Consider the following 25,153-nt stretch of genomic DNA (forward strand, 5'->3'; position numbering starts at 1 on the left):
GCCCGGCTGGCGGCGGCCCCCGGCACGTTGCGCAAGCGGGCGGGCCGGGGCTGGCGCCGCACGCCCGGGCGGGGCGGGCCGGCACCGGGGGTAGGAGCAGGCCGGGGGGCCCCCGTGCTGACAGCGCCTTTGCCTGCCCCGCCAGTGCCGCAGCTGCTGTACGGGGGGAAGCTGGATTTCCTTGTCTTCGATTACCTCTCCGAGATCACCATGTCCCTGCTGACGGCCGCCAAGGCCCGGTCTCCCGTAAGTAAAGCCGGTGTCCGGCCCTAGCATGCTGGGCTTGGCCGGGGCCGGGTGCGCTCCGGTACTTTCCGACCTCCCGAGCTCTCCTTCAGCCCAAATCGTGCCCGAAGCCTGCTTAAGACATGCCTGATTAGGGGGACACGGTTCCTCAAGTATACTTTTTACTCGCATGTATTTATTTGCATCCATTCAGTTTCACATAGTGAAAGTGTTCATGTCATTTCCCATCGTATTTGCCAAACATTTTCAGAGGTACTTGTTCTTCCCTGTTTTCTGTGTTAATCAGGGAAAGAGATTGGGTTGACCTACTATGAGAAGTGGTTACAGCTCTTAATTATTTCAGGTTTTAGGTTACACTCCGGATTTTGTCTCCACTGCCATGGCTCCCTATATAAAAGATATTCACAGGAAAGGTAGGCTGCTTCTTGCATGAGTTTGTATGTTAATTCAGTACACCTGCTTATGAAGGCAGGCCGACAGAGTTGGGGCTGTTCAGTCTGGAGAAGAGAAGGCTCTGGGAAGACCTTACAGCACTTTCCAGTACCTAAAGGGGGCTTGCGAGAGAGCTGGAGCTGGACTTTCTACAAGGATGTGTAGTGATAGAAGAAGGGGAAATGGCCATAAGCTGAAGGGAGGGTAGATTTAGATTGGCTGCTAGGAAGAAATTCTTTACTGTGGGGGTGGTGAGGCACTGGAACAGGTTGCCCAGAGAAGTTGTGAATGCCCCATCCCTGGAAGTGTTCAAGGCCAGGATGGATGGAGCCCTGAATAACCTTGCCTATAGCAGGGGACTTGGAGCTAGGTGGTCCATAAGGTCCTTTTAACCCAAACTGTTCTAGGATTCTATGAAAAATCCCATTGTAATTGATGTAGGGTACAGGTCTGATGGTGAAATTGGGTTGATTTGAGATACTTGTTATAACTGTAGATAAATATTTTCACATTTTTCTTACTGTAGCTTTAATTTGTGAATGGAATATTGCTTTACAGATATTTTAAAAAATGTTTTCAAGGTAATTCTAGTTTTTCAAAATTTCCATGTAGTTCTACAATATGACTTTCTAATCACTCTTTTTTTGTTTACATTAGTAAAGCTTCACAGTGTTTACTGCTGTTTCTGTCAGGGATGTTCGATGCTGTCTGTCTGCCTCATTATGTGTGTCTTTCTGGTCACTTTCTCCTTCCATTCATAAAGGATAAATGAGAATTATCTATAGCAGTTACTCTTTTCTAAACAATTTTGTATTGGCTTATTGTGATCCTTTCACAGGTTAAATGTGGTTCATATTTTAATGTGGTTTTGCTTGATTGAATGTCTGTTACCTTGCAAAGGTGATACCTTGCTTGTGTTTCAGCACACTTTTTAAAATACAGGTGATTGATTATTGATGCTGCTGAACTTCATTTGCCTTTTTTTTTTTCTTAGGTGTTCGTGTCATCAGTAATGCTGGTGGAATTAATCCACTTGCTTGTGCAGCTGCCCTTCAGGAGGTGGCAAAGAAAGCAGATGTTGATTTGAAAATAGCTGTTGTTGCTGGAGATGATCTGATGAGTGAGGTATTTCACTTTGTTTTAAGCCTTAGCATGAGTCTGTATAGCATGAACATGGTATTTACTGTCCCGTAGGAACTTACTTTGTGTGTCTTTATGCAGTAGTCTTTTACTATCAGAAGTGTTGTTCTTCATTATCTTTTAATTTTTAAACACTTGAATACAACTCTTGGCACATGTAGTGTTTGCTATGTAATGGAGGTGAATTTTATTAGCTTGTGGATCTGCTATTTAGCTTTTTGAAAGGAAATGTGAATCTGCTGTAAGGTCTGCCTGCTCTTCAGGAGAAGCTATTGTGTGCTGTTGCTTACTGCTTCTGTCTAAACTAGATAGTCATGTGTGTTAAATCTTCTGAATATGGTGTGGCTACAACACATTCAAATGTTTATCCCCTCTAGCTTTTTTAGTGGTTTACAGGCACTTCCTGATGTTACTTTGTTTATAGGTAGCTGGTTTTCTGTTTTTAAGTAATTAGTTTACAGGCAGTAAGGTAATGTTAAATGAGAGGATTGAAGTTAAAATATGACAAAAAAAAATTGAAAGATGAAATATATGTTTGTTTTTGTTTTGTACTTAAAGAATTACACTTTATGAAATCCGCAAAAAGATGTTGGCCATACCTGAAAAGTTACTGGGAAAAGACTTTCTACATAATAGTAATTAAGAGAGGAGAGGTTTGCACTGTGGTTAAATATCTGCCTGTAACTTGGAAAATTATTTATCTGCATAGGATCTGTTACTCCTTGCATGCTCTTGAATGTGGAAGATCGTCAAGTAAGATTCTTCATTTGCAATTTATGTGCAGTGCTTGGGCTTCATTTTCAGAAACTTCTGCCCTACTGAAACCACTTTACTGTCTGCAGACCAGAATTTCATTACTGCTACAACAGTAAAGTGGTCATTATTTGAGCTTGTTACAGACGTGTCTGATCTGAAATGCATTGTTTTCTATGCTGTTGTCAGTACATAACTTACAGGAACAAAAAAGACACAGCTTTTATGGTTACCAACAACTTCTGTTGTTGATACATGAAACATGGTAAATGTTACTTGTGGTTTGGAGGATTGCAGTCATTAACATAGAATACCAAATTAGTTCAGAGTGGAAATTTTGGTTTTTTTCCCACACTACAGATCCCACCTGTAAATTAGTATTTAGAGTTTCCATAGACATTATGTCTATGCAGTCACTGTACCTTCAGTCCACTGGATTGGCAAGCTGCCTACTGCATGGTCAAAACCACACCCTCCCCCCCACCTACTGCTCTGGAAACACAACTTACTCTAAGTACTGTATGAAGCTACAAGATTAGCCTTGTTCGCTGGTTGTGATACCATTGCAGATGTGGCAGACACATTTCTGTTTGCAGGGTTTGATTTATTTAGTCCTACAGCAATTAAATACAGTTTAAAGCCTAGGAAATACACCAGTTGATTGTAGTTGGTTGTATGTGAATGAACATTACTTTCTTTAAAGACCGACTTAGTTTTCTGCATGCTGGAAAAGTTGTGGTTAAAAGCATATCTACGGCTTTTAGCCATTCAACTGATTTGTATTGTCAATACTTTTAATAATTATGCTTTGCTTAGAGTTGTTGTGAAGTGGATCTGTTGTTCGATACTAATGAAAGGCTTACTGTAGAAACTTCAAAATACTCAAAGCTTGGGTGTTCTGCTTGTTTTCTAACAGAAAGAGAACTTAAAAGGAGCTGGTATCACTGATTTAGAGAGTGGCAAACAATTTCCAGAGAATATTCACAGCATGAACATATATCTTGGGTGAGTTATTTTAGCAAGTTGTATTTATTATGAACAAATAATTTTAACACATAGAATATGGGAATTTGTTTTGCTTTGCAATTAGAACCACTTAGTATATGTGGTTCGTCTTTGAATTATTCAGGCAACCAGAAAAAATACTTGTTTACAACTTGTAGATGAGTTTTAGTTTATAACCTTGTAAGTTATGACTCCTTAGCAATATACCATCTGTGAATCATCAGGTTTTAGTTTGAGCCAAAATAGTGTTAGTTTAATTACAATTGCGAAAATGCTTTTTCATATGCTTTGTCCTCTGTTGCAGCATGGAGTAGTTTACAGTGTTGTCACTAGAGAAGTGCAAGTGAGGACTTCAAGCTCAGGGACATAGAGTGCTGTAGGAGGTTCCGTTAGGTTGTGCTGAACTGTGTGTCAGGCTTTGTATTGTCAAAATTTTGGAAACTGTTTTTTCAGGATGGTTGCTGTTTTGAAAGATCTGTTTCCCCCTTTATGATACTTAAGGTTTCCATAAATCTCTGCATTTTCATTGTCACCATCCACTTCAGATGAATCAATGTCAATCAGGCCTAGTGAAGGGGAAGGACTGAGAAATGGGACAATGGTCACGTGCATCTCTTCCAGTTGGTGTTCGTGGTGATCCTGTTCTTGCACAGTGCTCTTTAAGTTGGACAATATTGCAAGTTCTTAAATTGCTTAGGTAATTGACCTGAAAGGTTTAAAGTTGGAGGGCAAAGTGACCAGGCTTTATGTATGGAGAATGTTCGTCTTTATACACTCATCTACAAATTGAATGGCTAATGAATCTCTGAAAAACACTCTTTTCCATGATTGATGATAGAAGTGTCCCTCTCTGCACTTTGTTCAGGGCAGTTTCTATGGACATCAAGATAAGTCTTTCAGTTTCGTTATTTAGATACCAGAATTTGATAGTGTCTCAATGACTGCTCTTTAAAATCTTCTTAATGTATATACATAATGACAAATTGGTTGTTAAAGTAGATTTTATTGACTTCCTAAGTGATTTGTAAGTGATTTTTAACCTGTGTGTGTCAGGGAACTGTTTTTTAAATGATGCTTTGAAGGTACTTACTGCTGTGTTTTGTCACCTTTAGCGCAAGACCAATAAGCAGAGCTCTAGACCTTGGAGCTGATGTTGTTGTGACGGGCAGATGTGTTGACAGCGGGATTGTATTAGGACCACTCATTCACTCTGTAAGTACAAGTTAATTTCCGTAGGATAATGAATACATGTGAGTGACTATTCAGCAGTTATTGTCAGACAATTTTTGTTCCTTGTGAAAATGTAGATACTAAATTAAAATCAACGAGCATTTGTATTTTTTTTCTTACATGCATGAAAAGTTGTCAGCTTCCCCTTCTCCTAAATTGATAGTAGGGATATTTGTTAAATTGTATACCATTAAGCTGGAAAGCATGGGTGAAGTTAAGGAAGTCTTAGCCTCTTTCACCAGTATTTCACTCTCACCATTTGTTTCGGGGTTTTTCCCCGTGCCTTTCTTCAAAATTTGGTGTGCAAGTATATTTTTCTTTACCACAAGGTGTCGGTAGTGGAGCTCACTCTGGTTGGGGGGAGCACATGAGATGGTTTAAAGCACTGGGTTTTTTCGTTCAGTGGGTAAGCAGTTTTGTTTAAAGTAGTAGGTTTCAATGCAGCATTTCCGAAACGCCTTGAAATTAAAAAAATTACACATGCAGGGTATGTGGTTTTCTGAAGTATTTTTAAGGGGTTTTCATTAATTTTTGTGAAGGATCACACAAGGTGAAATATGGAAGCTGTCTTTTGGTGCATATTTAAAACAAGTAGGGGGGCATGTATCTAGTTAAAAACATGCTTTCTAAAACATAATACTCTTTGACTTCATGCATGTCAAACATTGCCTAATTAATTTTCCATTTATAATTTCCATTATGACTTGTTGTTTTATTCCTAGTTGTTTACATTCTCAAAATAACAACTGTCAGTGTGTGTTATCTATTCCAGAAAGACCTTATCTAATTCATTGAAAGATTTTAGGAAGATTTCTGCAAAGTGCCAAATAGGAAACAATTACCGTATTGCTTGCACTAGGTTGAACTCAGGGAAAAGACTCTAGTTAAAATTTCTAGTTAAACAGAAAGCATACTTCCAGTTTTTAAGGGTGACTGGTAAATACTCCAGGAACTGATAATTTTCAGAAGTTGAAGACACACAGTGGTTTGTTCAGGTGACCCAAGATAGGTACTATACTTTTAAACCTGTAGGTTGTGCAGGTTTTAAGTAATACGGATGTTGCACTTCCAGGTTTTTTGCAGAGGATATGGCTTTAAGAGTTTGTATTTGTTGGGGTGTATCAATAGGAGGAAAACTGAAATGTGTCAGAGATTTTTTTGCTGATTTGCTGTATAGGAACTCAAATCCCTGTACAGTGCCTGCCAATTATTATTACTTAGATTTCTACAGTTAAGTAAAAGTATATCCAATGAATTGTTATTCAAAGCAAAGAACATGCTATGTGCAGTTTTTTGTACTGTATGAAACTTTTATGTATTTGAAATATTTGTCTTTTTCTTCTAGTTTGGCTGGAATAGGGATGACTATGACTTGCTAGCTGCGGGAAGGTAAATGATATAAGAAGAAATTGGGTAAATTTATATTTCATATCATAATGTCAAGATACCAACTTTTTCAGCACATAGTGATGTTTCATATTATCATTGAATTTATTTATTTTAATGATTTTGTTAGGTTTTGAGTTCTTTTTTGAGGGTCACTACTCTCACTTGGAGTTGAAATGATAGAAACTGCATTCTAGAACCAGCTTAAAATAACAAAAGGAAGAAAGGATTGAAAGATTTTATTTAGCAGCTTAACTTTCTGTTCATTTTGTGTCAAGAGATGAAATCTTACAGTACAGACCACTGATTCCAAGGTTTTTCTGTTTGGCTGCCACTGTTGATGTTTGGGGTGGTCGCAGGGCTTACTCTGAAAGATGCCCAAAAGCAGGTTCAGTCAGAGGGCAGCATCCTGGTATGGTTTTGTTGAAGCTCAGTGTCAGTACTCCCATGTACAAATCCTTGTTGTGGTCCTAAGGTTAAGAATCTGATCCAGAAAGGGGTAGAACTATGCTGCCTAATTTAACATTCTGCATCATGTATCTGAATTGAAGTCCTCATAAAAATGAGTGATTACTTAGCCTGAGCACACACTGTTCATTAGTGTGCTTGAACTTCTGCTTGAGAAAAAATGTGGAGAGAAATTCATTCAGGCTGCACTGAGTTGGGGATGATAGAGATGAAGATTTTCCCCATAATTCTGTTGAATATTTATAGACTATTGCAATCAAACTTTGAGAATAGTAATACATAATCATAATACATTGTGTCCTTCATATTGGAGGTGAGATTTTCTATCTCTTCATTTAAAAATGGTCTTTGTCTATTTAGTTACATACAGTGCAGGCTGCTAAGATACTGAATTTAGATCAAGATTTGAAATTACTAAGGAAACTTGGTTTTAGGTGTTAGATAATCTTCTAGGTGTATATTTTTTTGCAGGAAAATTCTTGTAAAAATCCTTTAAACACTATATTCATCTTTCAGGATCCCTTGTTATGCTTAATGCATAATTCATAATTGTATTAGATACTTATGGAGAAAAGTAGCATGTTTTGTTATTTAGCTCTATTTCCATTGTACTATTGTATTTTAAAGTGGGATTTGTGAAAATAGATTTTGCATTATATTTAGTTACTTTAATGCAATTTTCCCAGTCTTGCAGGTCATCTTATTGAATGTGGTGCTCAGTGTACAGGTGGAATATTCACTGATTGGCACACAGTACCAGACTGGTAGGTAAACTTGATACCATCATGCATGTTTGTAGTGGGCCAAAGATGAGGTTTTCTTCTTGTATCTGTGAGGTCAAAACTGCTTCTACCTTACTCTTTTTGGGGGAGGCAGTATGGGCCTCTTGATATTTTGCCACCTCAACATCACTTTTCTGAGTTCTGTTCTCCCTTTTGAAGTTTTCCTTTTTGGTCAGACAGGGTCTTTCTTTTGTTAACTTCAGCAGATTTCGAAAAACAAATTAGCCCTTTGATAAATATTTTTTTTTCCCTTTTAAACATGTGTTTTCCTGTTTCCTTCAGTATCCTCTGCTTTTTGAAAATATTTATTATTGACTTTCATGCATGATTGTAATGGAAAAGACAATGCTGATATTTTGAATGCTGTTACATTAGTGTTCAGTTAGATCAGAGTTGCTTGCTGGTCAGTCACAAATTTGACTTAATTTGCTTTGGTAGAGATGAATATAAGCCATAGTTTTGTCCTGCTGAGTAGCTTGGTGAATGCAAACGTGTTGAATGGTCAGTCCTTCCAAAAAGTTCTGTGTGTATCTTGTGTTCAGACCTATTGAATCAGAGTTACATGTAGGTGTGTCATTCTGCCTGCTGAGGGAGCCTGCTTTCTACCAACCTGTTTTTAAGAGTGGTTTAAAAGTAGTTGGGGAATACATTTTTTGCATAGCATGAGTGGTTCTGGCTGCAGTTACTTCTGTATTTCTGGGGATGAGAGGGAGGAATCTTGTCCTGTGCTGTATCATGAGAAAGGCAGTGCTTCTTTTATGTGACGGAGGAAAGGGCTGAAGAGCAGCGGGGAGATGCAGGAGAGAAGAGTGCTTTAATACGGTGGGTTCCTTCCTGCTCCCAAGTCAACTCTGGTCCAGGTGGACGAGCCAGCAGGACTGTGCCCTGCTATCTGGAGAGCCCTAGGGCTGCCTGGATTTTGTCTTCTCCTTGTAGTGACTGCTGCTGATTCAGAGTGTGATCCTAAAAGATGTATTCTGTTTTTCTGAGTTCCTGAGCACTGCTGATTTAAAGGTGAACACATGGATGGCATTGAAACAAACAGGGTCAGACATTTCTTCTCACCTACTGGAAGGCTACTAGGCCTGGACAAACTGCACTTACTCTTCACTGTTGTGTTTTATGGGAAATCAGAGGAGAGAGTTCATAGTAACAAGTTGCTCTATTTGGTTGGAAATTTATAATTCCGATTCTGATGTCTCTCCCAATGATTCACTTATGCTGTATCATGAAACTTCTTAAAATCTGTGACTCTGGAAGACCTTGCTTTATAGAAGAATCAAAGTAAAAAACCAGAATACTAATTTTCTTACTGAAACGTGTGATAGGTCTTTAAGGATTTTTCTGTGAGGAATGTCAATCTGGCTTAAAAAAAGAAAGAAGTTTGAGTATATGAAGCTGTGAGCCACTGGCGTGGGAATAGTTCATTTTACAGATGAGTATACGTGCATGAATATGCGTAGCTAATAGTTTTGTATCTGTAAAATCACAGAACTTTGTCAAAAATCATAGTAGATTTGTGGCTTAGAGCTGACTGGTGCTGAATTGAGTCTCTGTTAAAGGATGTAGAAGTTTAACACCTGATACTGCTCTGTTACCTTGTCCCCACTGATATGCATACATACCTTTAAACCATACATAACTCTATTTGTGCTAATATAACAGTTATTTATTTGCCTTCAGTTTAAGTCTGCTGAGGAATTGATCATGGTACCCTAAAACTAGTCAGTTTGTTTGCAAATTTTGAGTCTTAGACATGTAATTGGTGAAATTCTTGAAATAAAACAATGTGACACGTCAGCCTGTATGATGAGCTCCTAAAACTAGTCAAAACCAGAATAATGTGTGAGCTTTGATTTTAAGTTTGGAGATGCAGAGTGGAGATACTTCACTGACTGAAGTGGACTTGTGATCCAGCATGTCCGTTGAGGATATGGAGAGAAGGAAGGCAGGGAGGAGATTAATTGGATAAATTTTGGTTTCCTGATAAATAGTTGTTTGCTATACTTAGGCCCAAAAGCATGAGGGGGAAGTATTGTGAAAGCTTTTGGGATGCAGAAAACTGTGTTTTCCATTTAATAGTTTAGTGGTAACCTATTCACTCTTTAATTTAAAGGAACTTGGTGGCATGAAATTTTCATTATTTAGACAGTCGGAATCTGTTTTCAATGCATGCAGATAATGCATTCATAATAATGTATGATAATAACATGGTACCTCAGTCTCAGCAGTGACCAAAATGTGCCATACCTGCTGCCACTAACACCTGCTCTATTTCAAATAGGTCAATAGAGCTGTGACAGAGTTTGCAGAAGTTACTTGACTGTGTCTGTTAATCGTTTCTCCCTTGTTTAGGAGAAATGACATTTTTAGCAGTCTCCTGAAAGTAAGTGTGCATAATTTAGATCTCAATAAATCATTGTATCTGTGGTACCTAATGTTAAATCCAAACCATCCCAATTAACTCAGTAAATAGGAGGGGGAAGAAGCCAAGTTAAATCTGTGTTTATCATTAATGTGCCTTTCACATACGAATTTCCTGCTCCGTGAGTGCATTTGTGCAGCCAAGAGCAGAAAACCTATCCCGTGCACTTACTGAGTTTGGTGACTGAACACTGGAGGGCAGCCTCTCTCCTCCTCACACTGTCCTGCAGAGGGTGAGCTTGGTTAGCCTTAGAATGGGGTCATCTTTTTGACTGTCCTTGGGGATTTTTTCTCCCCAAGAACGGTAATCCATGTGGCTCTTCTGTCTAAGAAGGTTTGATGGGTATGATTTTTTCTAACTTGTAAACAAAACTCGAAAAATTTATTACATTTCAGGTTTATAAATCTTGTCTATTTTTTATGCATAAGCAAAAATAATCAACTCCATAAAGAAGAGTGTTTTAATTAATCTAAATGAAGCCAGGCAAGTTAGAGCTTATATTCTGTGCATATACTATTATGTCTCAGTGAGTATTGAGGCATTGGATTGAATCCACTTCATTCATCCAACATAGTTTAGTTGGTGGGTTTTTGGTGTTTTTTGTGGGGGGGTTGTTTGTTAGTTTTTAATTTTCTTGAAATGTTTGATTCAGATACTTCTGGGAACTCAATTCCCCCACAAAAGGGTACCTTAAATCTCAGGAATATTGTGGGTATATTGTGGCCATTTAATGATTAGCTATTAAAACCTAAGCTATTCTGTAATTTTCTTTGTCGTCTCCTTAAAGTAAGTTTTTAATGTAAAACAAGTGAAGTGCATGTTCCAGCTTGTGACTCTCCCAAGTTACTTTAGCTGATAGAAGCCAAACTTGCTTGCTTTCTGTCTATTGACCTAAGGCACTGGCATTTCTTCAATTGTGCTGGTTGTATTTTCTTAATGCATTTGACTTAAAGGTGGGAATCTTGAAGCTGTAAGGTTTTGTCCAGTTTTCATGAAAACAGGCAGACAGGTAGAGGAGGTAGGTGCTGTTTATTTTTCCAGTGAGAAAGTGGCTGCTTGACTCTTCTCTTGTGTGGGTTCTCCAATGTTTAGCAGAGAAAGTGCAAGAAACCATTATTTCATAGCCTACAGAAGACCAATGTGCAGTCTTAAATGCTGATTTTAAGTTAGTGTTATCAAAAAAGGCATTCCTTTTCTGTTATTTGTATAGTAATATACATCAGCAGATGGTCAGCAGAAATCATGGTCAGCTCCCTATTTAATGTCTAATGCACAGCTTCCAATGGGGAATTCATGCCGTGTCTCATAATGAACTGTATTGCCAGAACTATATGGATAATGCACAGCTCTCTATTTAATTTCATTTGTCCCCAGACATTGCTGTCTCTTGCTATTACTTAGTGCCAGTGGGTGATTAGTACATTGTTTTGTTTTGTTTTGAAATGCAGGAGAGAATAAACTAAGGCTGATCAGTAGAGTAATCATTTTGAGGAGATGATAAGCACTGGCATTTTGCCCTAAGCCAAGAGTTGAGACTGCATAATCCTCTGGCCTGTGATGACCAAAAGGGTAAGTCAATAGCTGTAGTCTCTTAAGGGCTGGATCCAGATTTCTCAATTTGGGACTAGAACAAAATCCAGCATGCAAGTCCCATTCAGCAGTGTGGAACATTTTTTTCTCTGTAGCACCATCTATTCCAGGCAGCTGAAAACACCAGGCAGCTGGTCTGTTTAGCCTGAAATTGTCTGGCCATTAAAAGTTTAGGTACAAGACATAGTCTGAAATGCCCTAGTCAGAGGGGTAAATGATGCAATCAGTAAGTTTTGCCTAAAGCAGAATTGCATGTTAGGAAACATTTGGTACCTACAGGTAAAGAGATGCTTATACCTTTACCTTGCAAGTTTGTGCTGATCTTGCCTGACATATTACTGGTTTTGAACCTGTTGTCAAAACACTGCTAGAAGTGGTAGCAGCTTCTGCTTTTTGCCTAATAGCATTATAGTTAAAATACATATCTGAGGAGTTGAGAAGCTTGGCTTAGAGCTCTCCTTGGTGTGACATTGACCGAGTCACATCCCAGGAAACTGCATTAGCTGTAAATCTAAAAGTTCATACCACAGCTTACTTGGATCCTGGTTCACTTCCATGTCACATGCATTGCTGTGGGGTTTTGTTTTCTTTCTTGCAGCAACTTCCCCTGCAAGTAAATGTATTACACTGACTGTCCCATCTTCTATTGCCAGTAATCTTAGTCGAGCAGTAGTGGCTAGAATGAGATACTTGAGGGATTTGACACCTTATGAGGGGAGAAATACGTGTTCTGTCTCAAGTAATGTCTCTCTCCCTGAACTAAAGTGTACTGGTCATGGATTTTACTTTTCTTGTAATGCAGATGGTGTAAGAAGTACGACAAAATGAGAAGGAAGGTTATCTTGATAGCTCCTCAGAGGCTTCTGAATAGTGCATCCTCCCAAAGTAGACAGGGAGGAGATCCCTGCTTAGACAGCTCAATTTATCACCTGTGATATGCCCATAAACTGTAACATTTCTGAGAGCCAAAACTGAAGAAAAAACAACATTTTACATGGAAAAAATTAATCCAAGAGTAAGTTGTTGGCAGGCAGAGAACTTGACAGGAGACTGAGGGTCTTGATTGCTGTAAGACTAGGTTGATGAGAAGGTGACTTCAGCAGCAAAACCAGTTTTATAACTTGATTACCCCTGTGCTGTAGGTCTTCACTAAGACCTGCTTTAGTGTTAGCTCCCATCTAGCTTGGAGGGGTTTTCTGAGGTGTCATCTTATCTTGGTCTCATTCAGTGCTCTGGTTTATTAATGTATATAATATATTTACTTGCTAAGTAGCAAACATGCAACCCAAAACAGACCTTTTGGATTGAAGAATGGTAGTTGTCAGCTCCCTTCACAAACTGATGTGCATTACTTGTGTATTTTGACCTTGTGATAAAATAACTTCTTAAATATTTTTAAAGTAGTACTTGATACTGTCTAGTGCTGTTTTATTAATTTATATAATTTAATTAGAATTAATTGTATTAGTTCCCTTTCAAAATTGTTTCCATTGCTCGATACTACCTCATCCTACATAGGGATTTTGTCACTAAACTGATGCAAGTCTTTTATCACTGAAGGGTGCCACTTAGCCAAGGTACCTTTGGATGCATGACCGTAGTTGCTGCTAAAGTTCATAGTTCTGTGGTTACTCCCCTGCTACACTATACAAAAGTACAGCTTGGCTATAGGTTATGGACAGCCTGAAGTTCGCACGTTCCCCACAGAGCAGATGTCACATGGTGTGTAGTCATTCAGCAAAACCTACAAGTGAATCAGGCAAAGAGTCACATTTTAAAAGTGGAAGTATTGGTCAAGCTGATGGTGTGACTATAGTACCTGTGGTATACCTGATCCAGGCAGCTACTGCTGCTAAAGAGCTTTTTATGCCAGGTTTAAGTAGCTGTCATTTGACTGGATCATAGGAGTGATAGACCAGTTTTGTTTCCAAGGTGAAAATTCATTTTAAGTAATGTCTTTTAGCAATTTACAAAATAACATTTTTGTCTTAATCATTTGTATGATAATATGGGTTATTACCATTGCCATCTGCTACAAGATAGTATTGGGTATTTTTATTTTCCCAGTCATCCAGTTACAATACAGGTAGAATCCAGGGGCTTCTTACCCAAATCATTGCATCTCCATGTTGTGAATTGTTAAAACAGTGAGGGAAACTCTCAGAGCTGGCATAACCTGGGGGAATGCACATCATCTGCAATTAACTCACCATATAGGCAAGTTCATTGGGTGGTGGTGTACGCTGAGGGGGAAACATTATTTGCCATATTTTGACCATATTGGGGGTGAAATGTCTCACTTTGTCTCACTACTGTATTTGGGTTTTGTTTTTTAATGGTTTGGGGGTTTTGAGAGTGGAAGCTGGGCAAAATGGAGTTGAATCAATGTTAGTAGACTCAGTGGCTCAGAGTAGGAAGTTGAGTGTCTACAGTTTACTTCTTCCTTCAAAACAAAGATAGCTGGGGAGTAGGTGCAGGAATGTACTGTAGGAGTTGCATGTGCTGATGACTGAGATCAAAGTGGGCTGCAGCGGGGGCACTGGCTGATCTGTTTTCATGGGAGCGATATCTCTTCTGGGTATGTGATCTGAATAAGCTGCACTGAGCCTGCTAGCAGGGCACTGGGTGCTGTTGTCTTAGGACAGATAGGTGATAGGGTCAAGCACACAAACATGGCACTGAGAGGGCAAAAGCTTCTAAATTGTAGCCTTTAGTCACTGATCCTGCTTTGTTACACTGGACAAATCATGATGCTTCCTCTGTGTCTCCTTACATCTAAAATTGGGATAATTACACGTTAGTCTGCTACTATATCTTATTGTTCAAGACCAAGAATTGAGGGGTGTTTTGGGTGTTGTTTTTATCTGTCTCACACTTGAAAATTTTGGATATTACATACTTCCTGCTACCATCTTTTCTCTCTCCTCTTCCCCTCAAAAAAACCCCGCACTAGAATAACCTGTATATAAAATTGTCAATCCCATTTAATTCTTTGCGTTCACCAGGGTGGGCTTTTTTGTTTCCTATATCTGTTCAGTGGTTTAAATAGTTTCAAAGATCAGTCAAATGAAGTATTATCTTTAGTGATTTGATGTGGGCTTTTCTAGGTATCCAACAGCTACCATACTTTTCAATTTTGTACTCTTTAAGTGTTAAAAGTTGCTGATCTCTGGTAACAGATCTTGTATCTTAATCCTTTTTTAAAACAATGGAGTTATGTTTGACTGTTCTTGATGATAAGGAATCTGCTCCAACTCCCATGAACTTTTACTGATGTCCCTTAAGAGTTCACTGGTTTTTTTGCTTACTTTCTTCCAGACTTTGCGGATTTATGTTATACAAACTGTGTTCATGTAACCTTTGCTGATACTCAGTTGTATGTTCAGCACATTGTTACCACTAGCACCCAAAAATAATTAAATGGAGGGATAGACTGGTTTTAAGTTTGTATGAAAGACCTGAAGGTCATTGACTTTAATGAGTGTGGTAAAGTTCACCACCTTTCATTATTAGGACCTTTTTAGAACAGTTTAGCTTTTGCAAGGGACAGTATCTCCTTAACTCCTCTCTTTGCGTTCATTTTGTTTCTGCGACAACAAGTGGACACTTGTACAAATGTCAGACTTCCTGTGAGAGGGAAGGGAGCCAGGTAGTCTTTTTAGAAGAATATTTGCACTCTTATTTTAATTCTCAGGTACTTCTGAAAAGTTTTAAGTTCTTAATTTTGCTCAAATTCTCTGCAAACAAGTGCAAGCTTTTTAGCTAGAAAAGCAGATGTCTGGATCTCATCCACATAATCCTGAAAATTCTGCCCTGCTACTGTAATGACCAGTATGTGCCTCTAACTATGAACTATTTGATCACTTTTTGTATTTTACACTTTGAGAATGTGAGGAGGAAGGGGAATATTTTAATTTAGAAACATGTCCATAATTTCACTACTTTTCTTTTTGTGGTGCCTTATAATTTTCTATTAGTTCTGTTTTCTCTGTGCTGAAGATCTTAACTTTCATGTCTTTCTGGTTTCTGATTGACTTTTCTGTGTATGATTTATTACTAACCTGTGAAATTACCCTTTGTAGGTGTGATTATTCCTGTTTCCTACTTCGCTTCATCTCTGAGGTTCCCAGCACAGTTTGTTCTTCCTGCTTTGACTGCCTTTTTACAAATCCAGAGTGCACAATGTATTTAGATGTCTTCAGTGTCATACTGTGTGTGCTGCTGTAGCCAAATGGGACTAGAATTAACAATCATTTGTTTTATTTTAAATTTACAGCTTTAATCATAGTCCTCTAATTCTTTCAGCTTTTTTACTTGAACTGTTCCTGTTAGTGTCCTTCTCCATTCCCTTCCCCACATCCATGTTTGCATTTGGCATCTGTTGTTGTATCTGTGCTTCTTTGCCAGACAATAGACTACATCCTCATATTATTTTAGTTGAGCAGTTTGTTCAGTGTTTTTTTTGGTGTTTTTTTCTGTAGAAACAACCAGATAAATGATAACTCTTGATAAGTTTCATTTAATAGATCATTACTGTAAAATTCTGGTGTGTTGTTATTTCTTTTCACATTTCCTTTGTATTTACAGAGATTTTTTTCTTAATGTTTTTCACATTCTAGGCACAACATAGGCTTTCCCATTGTAGAATGTTCCTCTGAAGGAGACTTTATTCTTTCCAAACCACCAGACACAGGGGGACTAATCTCTTTTGGCACTGTAGCTGAACAGTTGGTGTATGAATTGGGCAATCCTCAGCGCTATCTTTTACCAGATGTTACATGTGACTTTACCCAGGTTTCCATCACTGAAATTCCAGGTTAGTCCTCTTACATGTAAAGATACGTGTCAATTAAGTGTGTTATCAACAAAAGCACCTACTTTAATTGCCATGCATATGCATGGAAATTGCATTCCATGTAATTTTTCACTGCATGTTTCTTGTTAAATGAGTTCCTTAGAGAGTTACACTGTATTAAACTGATGCTTTCAAGGACTTCTGCTAGAAATTCCTTTAGAAATTTTAAACACAATCTTATTTTTCTTGCTGGCTGACTAATTTATATTTTTGCTCACTACTCCCTTTGCTTTACTTTTTAATGCATGCCTTGTACCTGTCAAGTCCTTAAACTATGTATTCAGTGTGAACAACGTTGAGACAGTTTCACTATGATTTCAGTATTTTTTAGCTGCAGCTAGATTTCTCAAAAAATGTTTTGTACATGTTTTAACTTGGGGCATTTGAGGTATTGGTAACAATGAAAGGCTGTGTCTTTCAAAGCACTGCTTGCTAATGGTGTTTTTCTCAGACATTTAGGTGGGTCATAGCAAATGGTAGAAGCATGATTAGGTAGAGGATTTCCACCAGAGAATCTTTTTTTTTTTAAAAATCCATTTGCTATCTTCAAAACACTTAACAGTGTTTGTAACAGTTTTGTAACAGTTTACAGTTAAATGTTTACAGTTTAGTTTTTACAGACTAAAGATGGATATAATGTATGTTCAGGATTTAGCTTCAAAAGCAAAACAAAAAAAACCCCAGGCTTAACAGATCCGAAGAGCTGTAATTTGAGTAAGACAGCTTGAAAAAAATTTTATCTACAGTCATCTAAAGCTTGCTTTTTACTGCAACTATATTACATGTTTTTTTCCTTCTAATGAAACTTGTTTCAGTATGCCTAGTGTCTTTCTAAAGTTTAGAACAACCAAAATCTCAGATTAAGAACTTTGTGGGATTAAACTCAAAATGTGGTAACATAAAAAATACTTCGCTTGAGTAATAAAGTACCATAACATGGTACAGTGAATCCTCTGCTTGTGCAACATAACCAAATGGCAGTCTGATAAGGCCAGCTTGCTGCTCTTAGCCCCTAGTTGTCTTCTTTTTAAAAAAAGAAACCCTCACCTTCCTATGAACTTTTAGCTTGCAAATGACCTGATATGACATGTTTGAACTTAAAATGAACTTTCACATGAACTTTCAGTTAGTCCTCTTAGAAATATAACAGATGGAAAATGGGCAGATTGCTTAAATATTTTAGTTTGAAGTGCTTTGACACCAGTACACCAGTAAGAACAGGGAAGCTATCTAATTTTGCTGTTTATGTTGCCAGCTTTATTGCCCTGTTGGATTACTTGCAGTGTTTGAGCTGAGAGGTGCTTGTTTTCTTTTTGTCAATGGATGCTATGCATTTGGTTTTGTGGTATGTTTTTTCTTTGTATTACGCTTTCACCTGGAACATGAAACTGTTCCAGATCTTCACTTGAATGGAAGGATGTAGCTCTATGTTGAGAGAGTTAAATTAACCTCATGTCAGTCTTGAGAGAGAGTGATGATGTTATTTGAGTGGTGTGTAAAATTTGTACTAGTGACATTTACTTCTTAAAATATGTTATGATCTGATCTTTTCAGAGTATTTGTGTAAAGCTTTGAACTGCTTCTTAAATATTTGCAAGTGCAGGTGAACTACACTATAATCCTGTCTCTCAAATGTGAGGTGCTGATCCTGCACTGCTGATTTTCAAGGAATAGCACCTATTGAATTTCTCCAGCTCAAGCTTGAACCTGATGCCATCACAGCAATTTTCTCCATTTTTTTTGGCATTAATATTCCTAATACTGAACATGGTTGTTGCACTGGAACATATTCAGACTGTTTCTGTTATTGACAAGGAACCTAAAGTTAAGTTACCCCTTCACTTACTAAGCTATCAGCAAATAGCTCTCACTGGTTTCTCACCTTGTTTTGATTCTTTACCAAGTGAGGGACTGTGGTCCACTCCAGCCAGCTACAGTAAATTGTATGCTCTTTGTGTGTGTGCAATAACTGGATGTTAAGAGGAAAATAACTGTTGACTCTAAAGTCCTAAGGCTGCTTTCTGTGTTAAGTACTTTTTAAGTGCATGAATAAACATTTCAGTCACCCTTTTAAAAGGCTTATGGAAGTCATAAATTCAGTCACCAGTTTGCTGCTGTTCTTTCTAAGGCAGGAAGGACTGTTTTCTGAAAGGTTCTCTCTTATGTGGCAGTAGAGCTATCAGTGATTTGCTTTTTAATTAAGTGCATTTAATTAATATGGATCACAAAAGAATGTCTTTGAAGTTATATTGAAGAAGCTTAAATATTGATTTTTAACCACTATAGGTTTTGATGGTGGAGCAGTGAAAGTTTGTGGAGCAAAAGGATTGCCTCCTTCAACATTTTATAAGGTATTGTCTCATTCTGTGGAGTGAAAGATATTTTTTGATTTACAAAATCTTAAATTTTGGAGAGACTTTACACTGTCCTCATCTTCTCTGCCCCAAGGGTAAAAGAAAGAGGAGGAAAATTTGAAAAGGCAGACCTTATTTGATATGTAAAAATCTGTTACCTTGTTTAAAAAGTGTATATTTGTATAGATAATGATTGCCAGAGAGCATTTATGGCCCATCAGTACTAAATTCCATGTAACTTCATAATCCCTTTATCGTTAGGTAAATGCCACTTATCTTGATGGCTTCAGAGCTACTGCTGTGTGTCCAGTGGGAGGCCCAAAGGCAGTACAAAAAGCAAAACGCACTGCGGAAGGTATTCTGCAAAGGTTGGTATTTGAGTCTTGGAAGGGGTTCTGGCTTGCTTTTTTTTTTTCCCAGAGATGATGAAAATAGAGCAGTGGCACACAATGGCAACATTACTAACCTTCTAAGAATCCTAGAAGATTTTAGTTTTCCTACTGGGATGACATTTCAAGACTTAAGTAGCCTGTTCAGGAAACCTGTTTTCAATATATAACTGCACTTCAGCTACGTTTGACAGAGTGAGAAAAGTGCCAAACATGTTTGAAAATAGATGGCTGGATAGTGGAGAGAAACCTAAATTAATGAGGGAAAAGCTGTGATTCAGATTAAATTTTGTTAGATGCCAGAGATAAACCCATGTGAAACTAGTTTTCAGGAGTTTCACAGAACTTTTTCTGAAAAGGCTTACTGATATGAAATGTAGGCAGTTTACCAAGTTTGTGTTTAAAACACAATTATTTTACTACCTTTTAAAATGTGACCCAATGATTGTTTTGTGCTTTTTTTTTTTTGCTAGAACAATTTTACAATTCTAAGACAGACTGATAAACCTCTAGCTGTATTATCATGCCAGTATATTTGGGTAAGGAGGGATTCCTCTTAAGTATAATTCCGTATCATGAGTCTCTCAGTGCTTACTCCAGTAACTCCAGTCTTTCTAGTTATGAGATCTGTTTCCTTGTGCCATGTTTTATATAAAGCTTCCTCCCAATCCTGTTGTAGACCCGTGCAGAAACTACACTTGGAAAGTCCGAAATGCAAGGTTTACTGTGAACTCAGGGTGCTTGTTCATGTGCCTGTGTGCAGCTCTGTGGTGAAGGAGGAGTTCTCTAACTGCCCTGAAGAGACATGGCAGATGAGAGCAGGCTGATAGGAGCTGTGTAATTGCAGATGCTAAAAGCTTGTGTCCAAGAGCTATTGAGAAAATCAAATGATAGAAAAACCTGCAGGAAGTTACAAAGACTTGGAGACTCAGAACCTCTGAAAAGCAATCTTTCTGGAAGCCAGGTGATTATTTTAGGAAAAAAAATTAGAATGGTGTGTTTTCCATTTCGTGTTTGCTCTTGGACGTTATTTCAGACCAGACTATGTGAATCTTTTGTTTAATTGAAACAGATTGTAGTGCTGCTGTCTCTGTGACATCTAGAAAAGTAATTCAGCCTGTCTACTGTGCTCTCTTGAGTAATCATCAGAGGAAACCTGATGTGAGGTAGTTGAAGGCTGATTAACCTGGTGTGATAAGTGGCCTCTAGCCCATTAGGCATGCCTGTGGGCAAGTTTTCTGTTTTGAAAATTACAATATACAAAATTACAATAAACAATATATTACAATATACAAAAATATATTTTCCATCTCAAATGTAGTCCTAAACAGCTTAATATGTGGAATTGTTTATTTGACACATCAAAAGATTGGTGTATGTCAGCCCAGACAGAGAATAAGAATTAAGCTGTTCTGATCCCTCTCAAAGAATGCTCTGTCAGTAACTATAACTCTTTAGGAAATGTTAACATCAGTCTTTTTACTGATTTCTGTCATAAAATCATAGAATCATCAAGGTTGGAAGAGACCTTTAAGATTATCAAGTTCAACCATCAACCCAGCTGCATCAGTGTAATCCCTAAATCACATCACCCAGTGCCAGATCCAGACACCTTTTAAACACCTCCAGGGATGGTGACTCCACCACCTCCCTGGGAAACCTATTCCAATGCCTTACAACCTGAACAGTAAAAAATTTTTTTTCTGATATCCAATCTGTATCTCCCCTGTCTCAGCTTAAGGCCATTTCCTCTGGCCCTCTCACTGCAGGCATAATAGAAGGAGCTGGCCTCATCCTCAGTACACCCTCCTTTCATGTGGTTGTAGAGAATGATGAGGTCCCTCCAGAGCCTCCTTTTCTCCAGGCTAAACAACCCCAGCTCCCTCAGCCATTCCTTATAAAACATGTTTTCTAGACCCTTCACAAGCCTTGCTGCCTTTCTCTGGACATGTTCTAGCACCTCAATATTCTTTTTAAAGTGGGGTGCCCAGAACTGAACACAGGATTTGAGGTGTGGCCTCACCAATGCTTGAGTACAGAGGGACAATCCCTGCCCTGGTCCTGCTGGCCACACCATTGCTGATACAGGCCAGGATGCCACTGGCCTTCTCAGCCCCCTGGGCACAGCTGGCTCATGTTCAGCTGCCATCAGCCAGCACCTAGAAGTCCCTTTCTGCCAAATGGCTCTCAGGCCACTCTCACCCAGCCCGTGGCACTACCTGGGGTTGCTGTGACCCAAGTGCAGGAGCCAGCACTTTGCCATACTGAATCAACTTCATGCAGTTGTCCTTAGGCCATTGATCGAGTCGGGCCAGGTCTCTGTGTTTCAAAAGAATATTCTAAGGACATGATCTTTCAGCTACCCATGTTCCAGTGTGTTCCAAGTTAAGTTCTGCCCAGTAGTCTAATGGCAACAAGTGCAGAATAAGGTGCACAAATTTAAGGAGCTTCATTTATACAGGTCAAATTAGTTGTTAGCCTAAGAAATTGAGCAGCTTTGGCAGCTTGTAAGATTGCTTCTTTTGCTTCTTTCTTTACTTGTTTATTCATTGTTGAAAGCAGAAGCGATCTGGCAATATGTGTGTGAAGAAGTCTTTTTGAAACAGTCTCTGGTGTCCTTTCATTTTCATTATTCTCTGTTGCATTACTAACCCATGAAAGGGCTAAAAATGACCCACAGAATGTATTTTGAACTGTAGTATCTGTAACTGTAATATTTGTAGATAAATAATTTAAAACAACTTGGTACAGACACAGTTTGCAAATTTAGTTACCTTAAATGATGTTGTCTGTCTTAATTTTTTTTATCTCATCGAAAATAAAGGTGGCCTCATTTGTAATGCATGAACACCCTTCCATCTCTTTACAGCAATTAAAAAATTGTGTTTTGTGTTTAAGTCCTGTACATCGTTTTACTCTTTCAGGTACTGTGCTAATATTTATGACAACAATGATATATTAGCAGTGTCTTCAAAACGTTCCACCAATGCAAAACACTTTTCATAATCCTAACATAATTGCAATATTTCAACTGATAAAATCTTTTATACAGCTACTTGGCAGAGTTAACTTCTGTGGACCACACAGGGCTTCTTCAGATAATCATTTCAAGATAGTTTACTAATAAAAAAATCATTTGTTGCAGGACTCGTCTTATTTTCAGTCAGCTTGGGTATGAAGATTACAGTGCAGTTAACGTACAGGTTTTAGGGTCTGAAGATACATATGGACCTCATGCTAGAAGGAGTATAGATGGTGTAAGTATGCAGTGGAGTGTTCTTAAACTTACACTGACCTCTTTTAATTGTTATCTTTTCCACAACTTTAAAGGAAGTCACTATCATCTTGGGAATTTCACCCCTTCATGTTGCAAAGAACTCACTGTCACTACTTAATGTACAAAATTAATACTGACAAGGTCTTTGTAGTACTGGGTCTTCCAGAAGCACTGATATGAAATCTTAGAAAAAATGTTGTACTCTGTTCTGATGTTTTCCATCTCAAGAAATACCTTATTATAAAAACTTCTGCGGCATAGACTTACATTAGATGAAATGCTAAAAGACCACATTATAAATATTGCAATCAGGAAATCTCAGCATTAATGTTGCCTGCACAACTTTAAAATTGTCTGTGAGTACTATTTGAGAAATAATCTTCAACTGTAATTCTGCACTGTATTTTGTGACTGTGTATGTAAGAATATGAATGATGGCCATAGCCACTGCAGCTGTGTTATCCATGGTCTGTTTTCCTAATCTAGAGAATGAAAGTCCTTTTTAAAGGAAAAAGACTGCAAATCATGTCCTCACTTAGATGCACTTTAAATATTTAGACAGTTCAGTTTGTTCCAAAACAGTAGCATTTAATTCTTCTTTGTCAGTGGCAGTCTTGCAAAACTCTTAAGGTACACGTGGCAAAACTCAGCTCTTGAGTTTGTTCTTATGAGTGCCGATGTTTAATAGCCAACAGTTTGTATCTAAAGGAAACAAGAATGTGATATGGAGAAGGACAGTGAACTTCTTACTAGTGAAATCGAGTGCTCTTAGAAATTGGTCAGGTTATATCTGCAGCTGTTCATTTCAGTGAAACTCAGCTTGAGTTTCAATTTCCTTCAAAGCAGCAAGAGTTGCTTCCTGAAGACTGAGCTTTTATGATGTGGTCTTTTTTATTTTAGGACTATAAAACCTGCAATTCTAAGTGTCTTACTGAGTGAAGAATCAAAATTCTGAAACATAGGAACAGATGTTCCAGATGTTCAACTTGTCTGTGTTTTGTTTGTACCAACTCCTTATCATTATGCATTGTAATATATTCTTTAATTAAATTATTATATAGAAAGTTTTGTCTCATTGTACAAAGTGAATAATGAAGAAGAGCAGTTTCTCCTTCCTGATTGTTCAGTTTGCATTGCTTACAGTACATGAAAGACATTTTTTAAATGAAAGAGAGTATTTGTAGTACTTTCTGTATTTCCAGCTTCAGTCCCCAGATCTTATATTAAAAGTAAACAGAGCGTTATTGCCATTGTATGTGCTTCTCATACATGCCTGAAACAGGATGGGAGAGCTAAGGCTGAAATACAGGAAAGCGCTCTGTTGCCTTCCCCCTTCACACTTCCTCCAGCATTTTAGAAGAAACTAGCCAGGGGAGCTTTCATCTGGAAAGCAGCCATGGTAGCTTGAGAAAAAGGGTTGGCGAGTGGAGTTTGCTTTTCCATTTAAAATACAAAGTCATAGAATCCCAGAGAAAGCATTTGTCCATTGGGGCTTCAGGTAGGGATAATGTAGTCCCTTAAATACTCTTTTCCTACCATGTCTTTCCATGAAAAATTAGAACTGGTTATTTGGGTTACAAATCATAGTGCTCAAAACCAGAGCCGTACTGTGCTAAGCAGTATATTAACATGTAAGGAAAATACTTTCTGTTTTGAAAGTTCTACAAAAAGCAAATATGTAGTTGAGTACCAAGACAGGGTAAGTTGAACAATATTTGTAGCTCAGCATAGATGTATGGTGTGGCTGGACTACTGTCAAACTGGTGCAAAGGTTTTCCTTTGTGGCTGTGAAATCACTGTGTATCCCAGCCTTATGTGCACATGCATACTGTAGTCTGAGCTACTCTGTGGAGTATTGACTGCTCCTGATAACATGAAATCTCCTTGAGAAATAGGAAAGGGTGGCAAGCACTGTGTCTCTGAGTATGTCTACCTAAGGGTACTTAGACATAATTGCTTCCCCTTTATTTTTTTTAATCATTGCTGTACCTCAGAGTACTACCTCTGTGTGTATATGCCACTAGAATTGGGAGTAGAGAAAAATAATCTTTCAGCTTCATGAATGTTTAGGGCATTGGATTAAACATAATAAAACAAGAAGGCCCCTCATTTTTGAATTTCAGCTGATCACCAGCTAAAAAGTAGGTAGTTTCCTTCCCTTGGTATAACCTGATACGAGTGATCCTCTTCCTGCAGGGGTTTTGTCATGTATTTGAGTTGGAATAGAGGATTTAGTAGTCTGTTAGCATGATGGTCTCTTTAGAATACCAAAAGCTACCAAATTTAAAAGAATTCATTAGACAGGGCATTTAGAGATTTTTGAAGTGCTCTGAGCTCTATAGAATAACAAAACAAAACCCCCTCACCCAACTGTAGGTATTTTTTTCATGCTTTCATGAAACACTTCCTTTCCTGTTGACATAAAGAAAGGATATAAACACTGGAAGAAATCTCCCAGTATCTTGTAGTCAAGCTTGTCCTCTTTTAAATTTTATATTGATATAAGTAAACCAAGAATTTCATGTAAGGTTACCAAAGAATTTTCAGAAACTTAATGTACATTAACCAAAAAAAAAAAGCTGAATTCCAGAGAGAAGAAATGCTCTGCTGCAGAATTCCGTACTAACAGAGTAGTGCTGTGTGAGAAACTCCTGACAAGTAGGTTTTGATACCTTGTGCAGTCCCATTTTGTATGTACTTGCACTTGTGCTTTAGGACAAGTAAGAGACACTCAGAGACAGACTTTTATTGTGAGTATGTTTCACATATTTGAAGATTCAAAGGCAGAGCAAAGATAGTTCCTATTGGTGCTTGCAAATTC

The 25,153-nt window shown here is 38.1% G+C and overlaps 1 protein-coding gene across 1 annotated transcript in view; it reads left to right on the forward strand.

Moving 5' to 3' along the window:
* Positions 1-54: 54 nt before the first annotated feature.
* LOC121675082 overlaps positions 55-25,153 on the forward strand; it is a 56,670-nt gene continuing 31,571 nt past the window's right edge. Inside the window, exons 1-11 of the mRNA XM_042050079.1 lie at positions 55-246; positions 590-659; positions 1,673-1,803; positions 3,488-3,576; positions 4,689-4,788; positions 6,152-6,195; positions 7,347-7,424; positions 16,077-16,273; positions 18,599-18,663; positions 18,928-19,034; positions 22,201-22,312. Coding sequence (XP_041906013.1) covers positions 211-246; positions 590-659; positions 1,673-1,803; positions 3,488-3,576; positions 4,689-4,788; positions 6,152-6,195; positions 7,347-7,424; positions 16,077-16,273; positions 18,599-18,663; positions 18,928-19,034; positions 22,201-22,312 — 1,029 coding nt within the window. The 5' untranslated portion in view covers positions 55-210. The remainder of the gene's footprint in view (positions 247-589; positions 660-1,672; positions 1,804-3,487; positions 3,577-4,688; positions 4,789-6,151; positions 6,196-7,346; positions 7,425-16,076; positions 16,274-18,598; positions 18,664-18,927; positions 19,035-22,200; positions 22,313-25,153) is intronic.

The sequence above is a fragment of the Corvus kubaryi genome, unplaced genomic scaffold (assembly GCF_017639235.1).
Source record: "Corvus kubaryi isolate FWS band 111438036 unplaced genomic scaffold, C.kubaryi_AGA036_p1.0 71, whole genome shotgun sequence".
In the NCBI taxonomy this organism is placed as follows: Eukaryota; Metazoa; Chordata; class Aves; order Passeriformes; family Corvidae; genus Corvus; species Corvus kubaryi.